Raw genomic sequence first — 18,921 nt, 5'->3', positions numbered from 1 at the left:
TGTGTGGAGGTTTTTTTATTTGGGTTTTTGTGTGTGTCTGTGTGTGTGCATGAGAGGGGGAGAGAGGGAAGACTTCCAGCGCAGAGTGATGGCATCTAACTATCTATGTGCCAGGAGATGCATTATGTCTCAGTTGCACCATTTGTCCACTTGAAACAGGCATGTATGAAAACATCTATTTGGAATTTGTGCTGGCATCCATTCAAAATATATTCTCTGTTTACTATATTACTCTAGTTCTGTAAGCCGCTGTACAATACCATCCAGCTTTCTCTTTTACTGCACCATGTCTTATGGTCATAATAGTATCTTTTCATTGTGGAAAAAATACAAAATACCATTGAAACATTTTACGTACCTGATAGCTGATATTGCAAGGCCTAAACTTTTTACGTGCTCCATTGCCATATATGTGTAGGCAATTTGGCACGTTGGGCAGTAGCAAACAAGTTCGGTAGTTAACTGCCTGTGCATGACAGAAAATTCCTATACTTCCTTTCTTTTTTTCTTTTTTAATCTTTCTTTCTTCAAACCGTCTCCTGTTAGGATGGCATCTTCTTGCTCCAATTTACCATTCTGCATCCTAAGGGCAGGATTTTACTCTTAGATCAAAACAGATGGTCGTTTTGATGAGTTAGAGAAAACAATGTGGTAGCAGCACATATCTGGCTCATACATTTAGGGGGGTTTGCAGTGTTCTGCTGACACTAGCAGCAAGGCCCAGCTTTCTCATAGAATTCGTCATGGTAGAAATTCGGCTCATCTGAATGTTCTACAATAACATTTAGCTCTTAAAATCTATTCATACATCAGCAAAGGAAAATTGCCCAAAGCCATGTTTAATTAAGGGTAACTGGGAGGATTTTAATATCTCATGGTAAGAATGGAGGTAAAATTAGCAAAATATCTTTGATCCTCCTGAAGGTGTGAGACAGTCGCCATAAGGAAGTAGGTATTCCAGTTACCTGTACTTTCTCAAAACACAGTGTTTTTATTAAGTAATTTCCTTTCATTAGACTACCTTTAATTACATATTTAAAAAAATAGAAAAAATTCCAAACCGAGTTATACATGTGTTTACATTAAAAAGTATTTCCATACTTGGATTTCAGTGCATGTCATGCCACTATCTCATTTTGAACCTGATCTTGCTCCTCCTCTATGTTATGGCAGGACATTGAGTTTAGTGAGTGCAGCATTTGGTGCAAATGTGTATGTATCCTGAAGCAATGTGTAAAGACTATTGAAATGCCAGAAGACCTCACTAAGAGAGCTATGCAGCTGCGAAAAGTGAAGTAATTACTCTTATTGTTTAAAGCTTGTTTTTCCTATTAATCCACCATGATGTAAATGGTCAGTTCGAGTAAAATAGGTCAGGTTTCCCTCCTGATCAATGCAATCCATATAGTGTTTCTGTAGCTAGATTTTAGCCTTCAGTTAAGCCTCTGCTTGGCTTAGTATAGCTTTTCCACAAATTATTCGTGCTTTAAAATATATTGACTGCATATCATAGTCCTTATTCTCCATTCCTGAAAGTCACTTGAACTTGTTGCTGTCAACCATGTGAGTGGGAGCATAAAAATCTTCTAATTCTGTGGTCACTTTCTGACGGGATGTAAGGGGAGTCAGAATGTGGCCCGAGATGTTTAAAGTGATGATCAAATTTTCAATGGCTTGAAAACTATTACTGCATTTAATTCACAAAATGATAAAGAGCACAGTTCAGATTTACGCTTTAACAAATTTTCAGAAAAGTTGAGATAGATGTGTTTAACTCATCTGTAATGGGATATTTTCTAAACATAGACTTATGAATATTGAGTTGTTATTAAGCATAATTTTCAGCATTCTTGAGTGCTAACTTGGGGCTGTTTATTTTAGCAAAAACAGGTTGGTCGCTCACCTGGGGTAAGCAGTATAGAACACCAGCAAGAGATCACTAAATTAAAGGCAGACCTGGAAAAGAAAAGTGTTTTCTATGAAGAGGAACTATCTAAACGTGAAATAATACATGCTAATGAAATAAAAAGTCTGAAGAAAGAACTACGGGATGCAGAGAGCCAGCAGCTTGCCCTCAAGAAGGAGATCATGATTTTGAAAGACAAGCTAGAGAAAACCAGAAGAGAAAAGTGAGTATTGTATGGAATTTGCCTTTAAGCTCAAAATATCTTTGAAGTCTCCTAGTATGTTTCCAAACACACTATTGCTTCCTTAACTGTAGTGCAGACAGGTGCATTTTGGCTGAGCTAATGCCAGGGTTGAAAATAGTCACCTTTAAAAATACAGCAGAACAAAAAAAATCCACAACCCTGTGCTGAAACAGTTAATTTTGCACCAGAATTCTTGCACCGGCTGACCATTCCAAGGTATGTAACTTGAGTTGCAGACTTTCAGCTCAGGGTAAGTCAACCCCTGAAGCTTATGTTGCAGTTTAAAATAGTTTTTTGACATCTTTTTCTGTTTGGTATTTTCATCTTTTGATGCAAAACTAATGTGTTGGAGATCAACTATTGCTTGCTTTTCTGCCAGCACAGGAACAGTCACTTAATGCGGACTAAGGCTAATCCATACTGGGTTCCATCCAGTGTTAACATCAGTCATCGGACTACTGTAGGCATAAGCTGCTTTATCTCTTCTGACGTGGTAGTTTGTCAGAGACCTGCTTTTTTCTCTCCCACATGGTGGAGCTTATAACTGGCCTTGAGAATGTTCCTTGAGGCATTCATCAATAAAAACAAGTTTTTTCTGTTGGATAGTGTAGTAACAGAAATAGTCATAAATTGAATGTGTTCATTTTCATTCATAAAAAAATCAGAATGCTTTATAGACACTAACATAGATGCTTCTTTTTGTTGCTGTAGTAAGATGGCATATTAGAAAAAACATGGAGAAGTTCCTGTTGAAAGCTTAGCCAAACTGTAGCGAGTCCTTAAATATAAGTAGTAAATAAAATGAAGAATTTTTCAAACTAGCTTATGCAAATAGAAGTGAAAACACTGCTTCTCTGGTAAATTGTTTCCAGCAGGGGAAGTAGATCATACAGCCTAGAATGCAGGGGATGAACTCTTTCTTCCTAGAATATAGCTATTCATAGGCTGGACGTATTAACACAGTAGTTTGCTGCTTTGTTCTAGGTTGAGAGGTAAAACTTGCATCAGCAGCATGTTTTCGTTGTACCACAACTTGATGGCCTTGCTGACCTATGAGTTACAAATGCACAAAAGGCTATGCTGTATTGTAATATATAAAGGTGATAGTACGATACTCCTTTAATGCCGTGTCAGTCCACTAGTGTCTCAGAAGGAGGAATATTCAATAAAGAATCATTAATACCTCTTTCTGCAGGCTAAACTGTTGCTAAAGATCATGCCTCCGAACACTGACCAGACCAAAAACTCTGGAGTTTTATCTGAACCGTTCTAATGTTGTACAGCTGCAAAAGTTCTAACTAGATGTCCATCTAGTGAAGTAACAAACGGCCTAACAATGCTGATCTGCTTCATGCTAGCTAGTTCATAAACCTTCTTTCAGTCTAGTTTCTCTCTATAAATAAAAAAAGAACTGGATGCAAATCTAAAATGAGTGCTGACGTAACTGTGTGTTTCTGTATGTATTTCAAGTGTTGGTGTAAGAGAACATTTTAAAGCATGAACAGAAGTGTGTCACATAACCAGAACCCGGCATTTGGCTCGTAACGGGAAGGGCTTCAGCATCATATGAAGTTAGGTGTCCAAGCACACGATGACTGATTAACGAAGACCTGATCTTAACTGGGTTTTGTTAAAGAGATCTGCAGAATCTCACGCAAGTATTAGGACTCCACAGAAATGCAGAAGTCCACTGTTCAAGGTGTGCTACAGATTGACTTCTGTAGTAGTTCAGGGATTTAGAAGGGAAGCTTAAATATTAGGAATGGAAGAAATGCTGTTGCTGCTCGATTCTCAGTATTTGGTAGTTTTTCATAAGAGAACATGGATTTTTTTTGTTTGTTTGTTTCTGCTTACACATACTGTTTTTAGCTTTTAGTGAGTCTGCCAGTACAGAGGTGTTCAATGTCAGTGTTGAAAAGGAAGCACCTGGAGGCTTTATGCTGAAATAAGTGGAATTATTTCAACAATAGGCATGGGGTGGGTGTGGGGTTGAAGTGTGCGTATACAGTTTGGGAAAAAATGTTAGTGGTCTAAAAATAATCTTTAGTGCATATTTAAAAAAGAAGGCTTTGATAAGAGGATGCGGTTGCATTACTTCATAGAGGCTATAGTATAGAGTGAATAAGGGCTTGGTCAAAATCTGTGTGTACTTTTTTATGTAACTTACATGCTGGTGGTTTCTGTTTCATTTTTTTAAAATGGGTATTTTTTCTTTGTTTCCTTCAAATTTAAGCTTTCTTACTTTTGCTATTTCAACAGCATAAGTCTTCAAGGGAGAGAAACTACCTTTCTGTACGAAACGATTGCCCTTTGCTAAAGTCTGATAAACTGCATGCTATTAAAGTTGGGAACATAGGAACACGGTATCAGGCCAGTGATCTGTGTAGCACGATATTCCATTTCTTAGAATTGTCATTATGAAATACTTCAGAAGAAGGTACAAGAAACTGTGTAAAATAAATCGTGTTTGTAGAAGTTTATTTTAAGCCTGTCTTTTAATGATAGATTTATGAAGCAGAGAGCTTTATAAAACAGCGTTTGCTGTTTTTAAACTGTGTGATGTAAAGAAGCCTGGGGGCTGGTGTTTGTTTCAGGTCTACTTTTCTTGGTTTCAAAGCAGTAAGATAAAATATTTCTCCACTTTGTACAGCTGCAATAAAGAGCTGGAGTGACAAAGTGATACCATAAAGATGTATTTCACATTGCTTGCATGTGGTTTGCTGCAGTTATTGTACTGATAAAAAGAAAGCTCGATCATGTATGATTTCTTAAAGTTGAAGGGCAGATACATAGCTAAATTTTAGATGAGAGAAAAAGCTTGACGGGACAGGAGGATGCCAGGCTTCAAAGCGAATGTGTTATTTTGATCTTCCTGGCTGTCCAAGGTACGCCTATGGAGTCTGTCACAGTTCTGCGGTTTGCTGAGTAATGTCTATCATTTGGGTATGACAGATTATACCCACATTCTCCTCTGTTTAAAACTTATCTTCTTTGTTTCTGTCTTGTACTATAGCAATCTGACTTACTGGGTTAGTGACAATCACCAGTTGAATTAAGAACATAAAATACAGAAAGCTACAAATATGGTGGGCTCTTTTACCAGTCCAAAGCTTCCTTAATCCACCACCATTTACGGCTGCTTTGAGCCTTAAAGCCTTAAAAGAACAAATTTCAGACAAATACAGAATAAAAAACCCTAAATAAAACCATGAAAGCTAAATAAAAGAAATTAATTAAAAATTAGTTTTTTCTACTGTCTGAGAAATTAGCTTTGAATCTATGCCTTGCAAACAGAAGCAGCACCTGTTATTAATTCCCCTGACAGCCAATGCTTTAATCTCTTCCTGCCTTTTCCCTAGACTGCTCATCATATGCATGGAATCTGTTGATATAGAAAAGGAGCGGTGGTGAATTTCAAACTTGGCGTTTAAACAGTAACGATAGTATGTTACTTTGCTAGGATGTAGTGTTATGTTTCAAAGGATGCCTAGCAACACAGAATTTCACCATGAGTCTAACATGCTGTACTAGATTTCAAAGAGTGGTTGAAGCACTAAATGAATTTCAAATTAAGAATAGGAAATTCAAACCAGTGTTACTCTTAACTGGGTTCACTGTAACCACTGACACTTCTCATCTTTTAAGGGTGTTCACTCAGTTTGGCAGAGTTGTAGTAGTTCTGCATCTCAGAAAAAGAGGTGAGGATGTAATTTCTCTGTTGCACAATGTAAAATTCTGATTGGTATAGAGAAAAAAAATTGCAATGCTCAAGACAAGGTTTCTCTTGCATTTTATTTTTACAGAGTTAACCTTTTACACTGGGCACTTTTTCAAACCTTTTAAGGCTGGACAGTGGTATTTGCTGAATGGATATTTACTGTATCTGTGGCATTTACAGTATAATTCCATCAACCTACTGATGAACTTTGTGCCGGTTAGCTGAATAATTGGTGAAATGGTGAATACAAGATGCAAATGTAGTGAGTCTCAAAAGAGTGGTTGTGAGGTGGGAGTTATACATCTAAAACATTGCCATACACTACTTTAAGGAAATTACAATGTTTTTTGGCAAACAGAGGACCTGCAGCTTCATTTATTTTCAGGTTCTTATATTCATTGTGCAAGATCAAAGTTGATGTTAAGCAGAATCACCCAAGGGTTCTCCTCTACTGAATGACATCCACAGGAGAAGGGAAGGGTTGGGTGAAACAGCTACTTTGAAACTCTTTCTCAGAAAGAATGGTCCAAACCTGCTCTAGAATCTGGTGGTAGTAGGATTGTATAGGTTATCCATCCACTTTTTGCTGATAGTAAATGTATGGTACCGGAATTAACAGTTCAAATGTGTCCTCTGGCTGTTCTAAATTGTCCAAAGACTAGCCCGTATAAGCTTTTCTTATCAGAGACCCAGCCCCAAGTGCTTTAATGTAGTTTCTGTGTGTTCTGGTTTCATATGTGGTCATTTTTGCCTGTCATTCTGTGTGAAACTTGGAATTATAGAAATGGCTAGTTTAAAATAATGTTTCTGTGAGCTGAGAATTTACGTGAGTGTCTTAGAATATTGACACACACTTCGGTCTGCAGAATTACAGCTGTTCGATGTTTGAAGGATTCATCTAAAGAATAAAATATGTATAAGTGGATTGATAAATGTTAGCTCAGTGGAGCTCTATTAATTCTGTACTGAAGGAAAGATCATTGTCTAATGATAAAATTCAACAGACTGTCTTATAGTCCTGAGATGGTAGCACAATACATTACTTTCTTAGTTTTAATAGGCTGTGGTATTACCAATGTAGCACTTTCCTTTCAGCTAGTGTGTGCGTTGATCTTTATGTATTTAAGTGAACAGTGTGATGAGTTTTAGAATAGGAAACTTCTTATTCTACTTCATTTTATTTCTTAGCCAAAGTGAAAGAGAGGAATTTGAAACAGAGTTCAGACAGAAGTATGAACGAGAAAAGATTCTGCTAACAGAGGAAAACAAAAAACTTTCAAATGAACTTGATAAGGTAAGTGCTGATTACTTGAGTCCTGAGTTTACAACTACTGTATGCTACGTACAAATTGGACAATGTAGAGCTGTATTGGTTATTATTAACTCTTAATTGATAGCAGAAATTAATATTACACAAAAAGTGGTGATTAATTGATTTGAATAGAGAGTATCTACATGTATCTGAACTTGAGAATGTGTGTACATATGTATATATATGCAGGTATGTGTATTTATGTGTAGGAATTGAGTTAGATGGTATTACAGTTTGGTAAGATTAACTTTAGACAATATCTTAAGGGAAAAAAAAAGATTATTTCATTGTATGACCCAACTATAAAAATACATAGTTAATGATGTGATCACTTAGAGTATATTTGCATGTCAATTACTGTGAAATAGCAGAGCCCCTCCTGTCCATTGAGATTAAGTGTTACTTTGAGATATTAAAAAAATACAAATGATAAGGCATATTAATTGAAGTGTGTTGAGCGAGGAATAATTATGTTCTGTGCATTTAGATTATCTCTTTATTGTTCATTTTGACAGGTTATTCAAGTTCATTGTGGATTAGCCAAGTCTTGCTAAACTTGTCTATTCTTTTTGTAATGCATTAAATTTTCTAAAAATGTGATGAAAGTACAGTGTTCTTCAAAGTAAGCATGTTTGCATGTCAGTGTTCAAATTAAAGTATGTTTTCATACCAGTATAAGATGCATACTATATATGTCTATATGTAGGCTTAGTCCAAGAGCACTAGAAGACTAGTCACTTTGATAGTTTTTCTGCTCAGTCTCTTTTTTCTCTTCCCCTTCCCCTTCCTTCTTTGTATTTTTCTTGTCAAATGACATTTAATAAATAGGCATATTTAAATCATAAGCCCATTTAAATGATAAATGCGGAGTGGAGTACTCGGGAGTAAAAAGCAGAATAGATTTAAAACTGATTTTTTTTTCATCATTTTGATTTGTTAATATATTTCAGTACTAAAAGAAGCCTTTCACATGAGATTCATTGTCCTAAGCAGGCCTTCCTATAAAGTCCATTTGATCTTTGATTCTACTTTGACTTTCTGAATAATTATTTAATATAATGAAGGTTTAGGTCCCAATACCAACTCAGGTTAGCTGTGGCTTTTGTCTTGCAGAATGTGCATGTATGAATGACAGCTATGTGAATGCAAGTGAGGTTAATTGCTAGGTATAACATATTGTACTTACAGATGTGCATTTAATTTCAATTTCCCTGACTGCAAGTATGTAAAATGAAAAATAGGGGAATGCGAGACACCTGGAGAATCTCAGGACTGACTCGCGCCTGTATCTGTTAAGCCTCTCATACTCCATGGTTACTAAACAAGGGAGATGTTCGGCAGTTTTATCTGAGCTGTAACAATTTTTGTGCCCTTGCTTTGCTCTTTTAATGTAGGTTTTTCTATATAGAATATTCCACACCTATATGGTGCAAAGCAGAAACCTTCTAAGAGTTGTAGAGGTGTTTGGAGACTAATTCTCAGAAAACTAATTAATTTCTTAGAGTAAAAATGTAGTTCTAGTCCTTAAAAATGGCCTTTCAGTACAGCTAAGGTCATATATGAGAAGAGATTCTGGCTTTTATTGTAACATGGTGTTTATTGTGATGGGTAGTACCAATTTTTAAAGCATATGCACAATGTGGGAGAGGGGAACACGTGCTTTGAGTCTGCACAGAGATGGAGTCACAGCAGCTTATACCTTTAACAAGTTGTTTAAATTCTTATTCAGCTCACCACCATGTTTGAGAGGCTGAGTGTGAATAACCGGCAGCTGGAAGAAGAGATGAGAGACCTGGCTGATAAAAAGGAGTCCGTGGCCCACTGGGAGGCCCAAATTACTGAGATCATCCAATGGTGAATACTCTGCTCTAATGTCATTGCAGGATGCCCTCAGTATGTGGTAGGGCTGTTAACTGAGTTTCTGCCTTTGCACATGGCACTTGCAAGTGCTTAGGTGAAATCTCACACCCGCCTGGGATTCTGCTGTATTTTTGCTTGAGAATTTAATAATATCCAAATCCGGAAAATTGTGTTCCTCCTTAAGAGTAAAAGTATCTTACCAAATACAACTTTTTTAAGTGCAGAAGAATCATGGCCATTGGGTGTGGCTTGTGGCTTTGGAAGAATGCTGGAAGGAGTCATGTGCTGAGCTCACGCCTCCGAGAGGGAACGAGCCTGGGAAAAGCAGTGGCTGAGAGTATTTGTGTCTCGGCATTAACTTCCTTCATCTGCTTGGCATGTGGCAGAATGAAACAAATACAGTGCAATTTTTATGTGATTTTTTTTCCAAGGAGGGCATTTGAGACTACCACAAAGCCAGTCAAGTGATGTTTCTAATAATACTTTTACTAAATAATGATGTTATGTTTCTAAAGTCTTCTGTCCAGTTCTAATAAATTAAGGAAAAAAATCCAAGCTGAATCTGTTAGGAGAAAAAGATTGTTTTATCTAGGTGGCCTTTATTTTTCCTCTCTGTGCCTGCTTCTCTCCCCTCCCCTTTTATGCTCCATTGCAGTGTTTAGCATCTACAAAAATGGTTTGCATCCAGACATTTTTGTTACAGATCATCCACTTCTGGGAGGACTTCATCATCATATACTAATCTTTTTTTTGGTTTACTACTTCATTCTCCCCTCCCATTTTTTCCATCTCATGTTAGTGAAAAAATCTGATTTGTTGTGTCAAAGCAAAAATGGGAAACATTTGTTTTAATGAAACCTAGTTTGGTATTGTTGTAATGTCAGTAAAATTTTGTTGTCCAAATACAGAGAACTTTGGCTTTTGTATATAGCCATGTGAATACGTAACAAGAAAGAAGGGCTGCCCTCTGGGTTTCTGGAAGCGTTTTAAACAGTGTTTGTTACATAAAATTATGTGTTATGGAGTCCATAGTGTCTCAAGGCATTGTATTCGTAGCAGAGGTTAAAAAATTTAAAGGGTCCACTTTGTGTGTGTTCCTTTTAAATCTTGTCTCTCATAACTGTGAATGTGGTAGACAGCCTGCGTCACAGAAATAAAAAAAATACATAAAAGTTGTTTAAATGAACAGTAAATTTCTAGCCAGTCAGAAATGTTTATTCAGAAAAAAATCAAGGTAACAAGAGAGACAAGTCTGTTATTTCATAGTCCATATCGTTTTAAGGTAATGCTTATCTGTCTTAATGCACCAAGGTAACCAAACCCTGTTTTTCAGATTTACATGTGAAAGCACTCATAAAACTTGGCAGTTCTGGAAAAAGACAAGTCAGAATTAGTTGTGGATTGTTTTACTTAACACTATGTAAAAATGTACCAACAGCCATTAAGAATGTCCCTTCTCCAATTTATGAGTGTGTTTTAATATTTTAAGATGTACTACTGATGTGGTTCAGGTATATGATAAAGCATCTTGCACGTATTAGAGATGTCACTGGGAGGTAAAAGAGGTTTGGGATTGAGTTTTTTGTTATCTCTAAAGATACTTAACGAAAAAAGATAAGGAACATGCAAGACTAACTTTCTGAATGAAAGATACCATTTTACTGATCCCTTATAATATAGTGTCTTTTAAAAAGTATGGAACTAAAAATTAAAGAATTATGTGAAAAGAAAAAAAAAATAGAAGTACTGTGGGCAAACATTAAGGAGATGATAAAATCTGGCTTGATTCCAGTTTTTAATCACTGTACACATCTCAATTTTCCCTCCATACTTCTCTCTGCTTATGTTAATTTTTTTTCAGCTATGTGGGGCCATATCTTGGCTCACATTTTTTTTTCTTATTATTAATGTTTAGATTGTCCATGTGTTACCCAGATAATCTGGTCATGTCCATCTGCTGTCCTTAGAATTCAGCACTGCATACTGACACTAGGTCCTTCTCTGGGGATTTTTTGCTGTGGAACATGGGGTGCTACATGAAGTATTTAAACATCTATAATAATGATAAACATTTTAAAAGAAAAAAAAACCCCTAACTTTGAAGAAAATTAATCTTATTTAATCAGTCACAAGCCTATGTTTTCCTCAGAAGAACATGCAATTTAAATCCATACCTGTCCACCTCTTCAGTATGACAACAGAATGCCTTGGAGCTAACAAAGTAGGGTAGAGTTTGTAGGCTCCCACTTCAAAACTAACAGATTTTTCGCATAATATTACTTTAAAATATGTATTTTGGGTGCATACTTTCCACCTCTTAAAAATGGGGTTTGCCTACCGTCTTCTTTTTGTACCATGATTCATGAAGGGTAGGAGGCAGTAGATGGAATTAATTACTGGTTTTGTAAACAGTTTGCTCAGCTGCCTGTGGTAGTTCAAGGGATTTGTTCTAACCCTGTTTTACGTAACACAAGCCCAAGGAGTCCCTTAGCTCCTTTGAGTGCTTTGACATCTAATAGATATCTCTCTCAGGAAATCTGCCCCACTATTCGAGCCCACGTTCTGGGTGGTAAATATTGTCACTTTCTTTACGACTTATTGGGGCCTTCTAAATTATTTCTTTCAGATTTTATAACTTGTGAGTAATTTTAATGGCCTATCATGTTCCTTTTAGCCTTTCCCTTCTTTCTTACTGTGCTCTCTTGAATCTTGTTTAGGGCAAATGTACAAAAGTCTTTTTATTTTTGCTGCTGTTATCCCAAGATGCCATAAATATAGCCAAAATCTTAATATAGACACTTGAATCAAACTTTCATTGCAAATTCTAATGTCGTAGCAATAGACCCTCACAGATCATTCAGCCTTAATGGAGCTATTATATTGACAAGTTTATATTTGCAAAATCACTCATCGTTCCTTGACAAGAGTAGGAAATATTGAGTCTTTTATAGTCAGCTATAAATTTTCCTATGGGAGATGGGAAAGAGATTCATTGCATAGGAGGTTAATGCAGTCACTTTAAAAAGGAATCTTTTAAATAGCTATGGTGTGCAGTATTTCTGTTCTGTTGCAGAAAGGAGGTCGATGGAAATCTTGGTAGTGATTCCCAGAGCACTTGGCAAGAATCTTAACTTATTAGTCTCTCTGGGAGGGATTCATGTAACCTAGTTTTAGAAGTCCTAAGGTAGGCAACTAAAATAAATCCCATGACTAGTACTGTAGAAGTCTCTTTTTCTCCCCACTGATTGAAAAGGCAACGTAGAAAACTAGTTCAAATCAAGAATTCTGTGTTGTTGAGTATGTTTATAGGGATGAGCTAAATCCTACCTGATTTACCTATAGAGTGGATGTTAGGCTTAGATTCAGCTGGCCAGAAGCTGTGACTGTTGTTTATCAGAAGATTCAGTTAATCTTTCCAATCAGCTGTGCTATGGTTGATTTTATCTTAATTATTGATTTCATTAAAAAACAAACAAAACAAAACCACAAAAAGCTAACCCCCCCCCCAACCCCCAAACACTTCTGCATTAAATCAAACATAAAAAAGCCCCAAAGTTTGTTTGTGGGGGTTTTTTTGTTGTTTTGGGTTTTTTTCTGAAATCTGGTTGCACTCAGAAGAAAGCACACACAAATTGTGGAAAAGGTTTAGCAAAAATTCTGGTCAAATTCAACTGTAAGAAACTCAAAACGTAAAATTCTGAGATGCATTGTTTGAGGTAAGAATAATCAGAAGTTAATCTATAAAATAGAAAGTCTGGAGGGCAGGGGGAAATGTCAGGGTTTGGGAGCAGGGTGAAATGTTGAAAATTTTTACAGAAGTAGTTTTAAAGAACACATTTTGTTGGAGAGGGCAGGAGAAAAAGAAAATAATTAAGTTGGAGGCTTTGAGCATAGTGATATGAAGACAGAAATTTAAAAGCATTGAGAAACTACAGGAGAAATGGGAGTCATGGCCCACAGGCTTCCTTGGGGTTTTAAAATCGGGTAAGATGCAGCTTGGTGTAAGATCCCAGGGCTTCAAGACCGCTCCTGTTCAGCAAAAAATCTTCAGTCCTCTGGGTCCATTTTGTATTGTAAGGTATCCCAGATAGAGAGACCTGGAAGAGACTGAGGTTCTTAGCAGCCTGACCAATAACATACTAGATATTGGTCAATGGTTATTTGAAGGTTGTCACGATGTGGGCTCCAACTAAAAAGTGAAATTTAAATTTTAGAGGAATTTGTACTACATCGCTGTTCTGTAGTTAAAGAACTAAGCTTGCAAGGGCACTTACATTATATATGAAAACAGAACAGTTCATCTAATCTAAATTTTCAGTAAAGAAAGAAATTACTCTGGGTGGAACCTAAAGAACTTTTCTTCCTTAGGTCTTCTGCTGTGCTTGTTAGGGCTCTCTGCAAGACAGGGAGGGGGGGCAAGGAGAGAAATATTAGTAAGATTAGCTTTACCATTCTTGCTTTATCTTCTAAAAAGAAGCCAACCAAACAAAAAAACCCCCAGCAAAATAGTAACAAATCAAAAAACTGCAAGAACTCTTGGGTTTAATCAATGTGTCTCATTATCGAGAGGATGTTGCCATCTAGTGGACAACAAAACTGTATCTCAGCTCTAAATTGTACTGCTTGTATTTGCTGTCTTAGTATAGATTTTTGCAGAAATTGACTTTATATGTATATTTTCATTTTCTAGATTTCTACATGTTCTGTGGAACATCTCTCTGAGGTTATTGCATGTGCAGCTTTTCAGGATTTAGAGCCTGAAGGTTCTGTGCATCATAAACCAAATAACTGAAATGTCTTCTCACCTTCCATGAGGAAGGATCTATATAGCATGATAAATATAGACAAAGAAATTGGATGTTTAAAGTTTTTCATCTTTAATTAGAAAAGTTAAAAAATAAGGCACCGATTCAATTTTATTTTTAATCTGACATTGTCCCTTTTTTTTCTGCAAAGATTTTACATGTCATTAAAAATAGAGAAGATCAAATGCTGATTTCTAAATTTCTTTTCCCCCCTTCTACATCAGGAAAACTTACTTTCTCACCTTGAGAACCTCACACTCTCTTTATTCCTACTTACACTCTTTTCTTTTTACTATGCATTTCATTATGCACCCCCCCACCTCCCCCAAAAGCATCTAATAATACTTCTCACATCTTTTACCTGCTCTTCTACCCTAAGTGGTTTGTACAGGCCAAGATTATCTGTGTCTAGTTGTCAAAATGTGTTTCATCCAGAATGTCATGGAAAAAAAAAAAGTTGGCATGCTGCTTCCATTGAGTTCTGGTATACTTTGGGAAAAATACTGACTCATTAATATCAAAACTCTCACTGACTTTTAATAGAGTCAGGGCATGTGTTTTGTTTTGGGTTTTTTTCCTAGGCTTCTTCCCACCTCTTCAACTAAATTGTAGGCAGGAGACAAAGAAGATAAAACCCAGAGCATGAATAAGTGCTTACTTTTTCATGCTGGGTGGGAATTTTGTGGCAAACGGTCACTATTTTTGCATTAGGTTCCTCTGTATTAAAGCAATCTTTATGTAAATCTTAAACTGCACGCCCAGAAGTCACTGCAACCTGTAGATGTTTAGCCCATAGCTTTTGCATTGTGATCTTGCCCTAAGGCTGCTACGGGAAAGCTCCTCTGTTCCTCCCTTGCCTGTAGCAGTTCAGAGTATGTGCTCTCTGTCTTTCTTGCCTCCTGATGACTATCTGTAAGTCTTTGTTGAAACATTATATTATTTTTATTCATTAATGGTAAGCTTGCAAGTAGCACCTTTTCCATATTCACTGTGTGTATGAACCCCATAGTACCAACCAGAGAAACTTACATTGCTTTGTAGGCACGGAGGGGGAATCCCTTTCTGCAGAGAGGTCACTGAGACAAATTCAACCACCTGGAGAACTCTCATCTCCAGTCCAACATACTCAGGATTACAGTTACTAAGGAATGGTCAGGAGGCAAGAATAAGTTAATTTCCATGAAGTAGAAAAAAAATATTTTCCCACTTTCCTAAAAGTTATTTAAAACTATTTGAGGATCATTACTTAGAGCACATGCTAAACATTTCTGTGGTTAGTGTTGATAGATCTAACTGTGATCAAGCTGTGGTGTTAGACTGCGGGTCTCCGAGACTGGCTCAGAGACTTGGGTATGCCCTGGTGCTGCAGAACTGAGTTTGTTCTTCTGTGGGCAAGATGAGTATGTTCAGAGCCAGGCATGTGAGGTGAAAGACAATGTTGGGGTTTTTTTTCCTTTTTCTCCACTCCCCTGTTTTAGGTTTTTCATAAGCTACTTAGTTTCAGTGAGCTGATTTTTTTAGCAACTTTCTTTTCTATGTTAATACCTGAGGCAAAGTGAAGAAAGAACCTTCTGCTGTAATTAATCACAAAGGTTTTTTTTCTTCGTGACTGATGATCAAAGAATCTGAAAAACAGACATGTCTCCTCCTTGATGTGTTTACACCCGGAAAACATGTCTTGATAGAAAGAAAGGTTGGGGAAATGAGAAGAGCCTCTTCTGGCTTTTGCTGTTTAATAACATTAGAATTAGACTCTCCCTATTTAATTAGCATTTCTTGAAATAACATCACTGTTTGATTCTAACTACTAGTTCTGATAGTCAATTGATACAGTAAAGTCAACCACTAGTTCCAATGTTATGTGGGTGGTTGATTTGTTAATTATTGGTTATAAATTTTGTCTTGATGTATTCCCTAAAAATAGGTTGAATTCTGAAAGGTTTCTTTCCCACAGTCTCAATTTCAGGTAGCTGACATTTATACTGAGACATATATGACTTACTTAAATATGTAGTTCTTCAATCTTTATTCCTTGTCTTAGTGATGCATATTGTTTACTGGAACTCTGCAAAGCAGCAAAGGTTCAGTTCTGTGTGGTCTTCTGTATTGTGGGGTTTTTTGTTTCCTTATGTTTTATGATTTTTGTTTTTTATTCTGCTTTTTTCTGTTTCTGATTGCTATTTTGTTAAAGGGACCTTTGGTTTTTTTTCTTTAGCTTCTTTGGTTAAAACACCTTTTTCTTCTAATGTAATTGTTTAGGGTAAGTGATGAAAAAGATGCTCGAGGTTATCTTCAAGCCTTGGCCTCTAAAATGACAGAAGAACTAGAGGCCCTGAGGAACTCCAGTTTGGGTGCAAGAGCTACAGTAAGATTCTACTTCCATATGTCAGATTTTTTTGTTTGTTTGAAAAAACACTAATTTGATAGTTTCAGCTGCAGTAATAACCTGTCTGTAGAGCCTGTGTTAGTCAAAAAGTAAACTTTCCTAGAGATTCCCTTCTGAATAACTGAATAGCAAATTTATTGTTTATCAATTAATTAAACACCAATATCTTTATAATGTGATTTTATCTATTACATTGTTCAAGTAGCTATTTTATGATCATACATGAATTCGTTGAAGGAAATCTATACTTTGGGTCATGAAAGCCTCAAAATCTTTCACTTTTGGAATGTGAAAGTCCTTCATAGCTGTCACTTGAATTGAGGCACATCAAAACTTGAATTCACAAAATCTCTTTGCTTTTGAGATCATGACAGCATAAGACGTTCATCTTGCCTATTTAGTACTTGAGTTTAAAAATAATAATACTAATAAGAATACTCTCTTATTTTTTTAATTTTAGATTACTTTGGAGTTAATGAATTCATATTAAGAACATAATAGGCTGAGAAGCGTAATTGTAGAAGTTAGTTACATTCCTCATTTTCTGCCTTCTTTCCTCTTACTTTTTCTTCTCCCTTTTTTATTCTTTACTAGGACATGCCCTGGAAGATGCGCCGCTTTGCAAAACTGGATATGTCTGCAAGGTTGGAACTACAGTCTGCTCTTGATGCTGAAATCCGAGCCAAACAGGCTATTCAAGATGAGTTGAATAAAGTCAAAGCTTCCTGTATCTCTACAGAGTGGTAAGACTGAATTGTTCTGATGGAAATTTACTTTGACACCGCCCAGGGAGTGTCATCAAGTCATGATTTTAACTATCTTGTCTGTCAAAATCTGATAATGAATCATATGCCAGTTTCTTATATCCAAATGTGAAAAAAAGACCTCTCCTCATTGTGTAAGCAGCTGAACACTTACTGGGAAAATTTGAAATCTTGAAGACTTTCAGAGGGGACACTTTCTCTTTAAGAATGGAATCTCTCCTAGTTGTGATAACAAGTTCAAGTGCAAGCAGAGTTTGGGTTTGTATCTTAGAACATACTCTTTTCCATTCTACTGATAGTTGCATTGGGTTAGCTGACAAAAACCTATCATTGCACACTGATTTGCACAGTAATAAGATGTGCTTATGGAAGATTATGAATTCTTTTATTCCTTCCTCAGACCTCTCTCCCCATCCCCCCCGTCCCACAAATTACAAAATTTATTCTGAGTTGGGTGAATGTCTGAAGCAGGGGATTAGTAGGAAGACATTCTATTTCTAGGTCTCCAGCTTCAATCTAGCTCAGAGCACTGACTTGTTTTGCAGCTTTAGGAAAGCAGTTGGACAGAGCTGAGATTCAAGTATGTTATCTGTAAAGTGGGAGTACCTTGTCCACCTGACTTGGGTGTTTTTCAGGCCAGGTAACATGATGATAGGCAGCATTTGTAGATCCTCTAAGAGGAGGAGAACCAGTGTTTGCTTTGATAGGCAAGGACGAGAAGTGTGGTAGAAATGCATAGTAGTGTTACCTATCAGCTGTGAATCGGAAAGCACTGAAACAACTAACTGTAAAGTAACTGAGAAGAAAAATAGTTCAACATAATCTGTTAGTGTCTCAGGTGCTGTGAATTAACAAATAAAAAAACCCCCAATTTTAAAGCATAAAAATACATATGGTCTTTTTTTCTCATTCATGGGATAAAAGCTCACACAATTACTCATAAATTAGAAACACAAGCCTATTTAACAGGTAAACAGGGGCAACTAATTGCTTGTTCTGTTTTTTTTTTTTAAGATACCATACTAAACAGGTCCCAATAGATGTCTGAATTCATGCTGGCATTTGATGACATCATGAAGCTTGCTGGGCATTAAGTTTTAAATAGCATGCAAAGATGGACAAAAAATGTGACTTGTATCATGGATTCTCAATATTTACATAGGTTTTTTGTTTGTATTCTTTTGAAGTAAATTGCAAGAATCTGAGAAGAAGAACATGGAACTGTTGACAGATATTGAAAGGCTGAAAAAGGAGACAGAAGAGCTTAGATCAGAAAAGGGTATGGCAACCGATATCCAAGTAAATAACATGTTTCACATTGGTGGGTACATCTTATCAATTAAGTGTCACCTTGCAACTAAAATATGATACCAACAGACTTTGGCATACAAAATGTGAGCACAACAATTGCATGTTAAGATGTACCCACAGCAGTTGCATTTGCACTTCTAATACATGCTTGTAATACGCTTCAGTTTTGTTGATATACTTGAACCAGTAAGGTATTATTTGAGTTGGAACTGCATTATTTTTATTTGGCATATATATATGGTGATTTACTGCCGGAAAACTGTTAGACTTATAGATATATTTGTAATTTTTTCCCCTTTATGATGGGTGAAGATATTTAGACTTCAATACTGATCATAGTGTTCTTAATCTATGAATGTTTTGGCCCTGTCTACACAGAGAGTAAACAACTGCAGAGGCATTCATAGCATTCATTTGTTTCTGGGATGACTTCGTTGATTGACTTTGTAACCACGTAGTGAGCAGTATGGTCACGTTTGCTTTGCTGTGATATTAAGAGTATGTTCTGGGATTTCTAGTGCATCTGTCTAACAGTATTTCACATTGTTGCTGGGAGAAGAGATTTTTAGGTAATTCTGAAATGAAAAAAATTTTCATTGAGATACGATTAATGAT

General features: G+C 36.4%; 1 protein-coding gene across 5 annotated transcripts in view; it reads left to right on the top strand.

Moving 5' to 3' along the window:
* CDC42BPA (CDC42 binding protein kinase alpha) overlaps positions 1–18,921 on the top strand; it is a 192,863-nt gene that overhangs the window by 128,147 nt on the left and 45,795 nt on the right. For all 5 annotated transcript variants that reach the window (XM_076334697.1, XM_076334693.1, XM_076334692.1 and 2 more), the window contains 6 exons: positions 1,882–2,129; positions 7,057–7,162; positions 8,910–9,034; positions 16,105–16,210; positions 16,826–16,974; positions 18,183–18,274. In XM_076334697.1, the coding sequence (XP_076190812.1) occupies positions 1,882–2,129; positions 7,057–7,162; positions 8,910–9,034; positions 16,105–16,210; positions 16,826–16,974; positions 18,183–18,274 (826 nt within the window). The remainder of the gene's footprint in view (positions 1–1,881; positions 2,130–7,056; positions 7,163–8,909; positions 9,035–16,104; positions 16,211–16,825; positions 16,975–18,182; positions 18,275–18,921) is intronic.

Source organism: Aptenodytes patagonicus, chromosome 3 (genome assembly GCF_965638725.1).
Source record: "Aptenodytes patagonicus chromosome 3, bAptPat1.pri.cur, whole genome shotgun sequence".
Lineage (NCBI taxonomy): Eukaryota > Metazoa > Chordata > Aves > Sphenisciformes > Spheniscidae > Aptenodytes > Aptenodytes patagonicus.
Note: the sequence above shows the minus strand (reverse complement) of the source record. Positions and strands in the feature narration are given on the sequence as shown.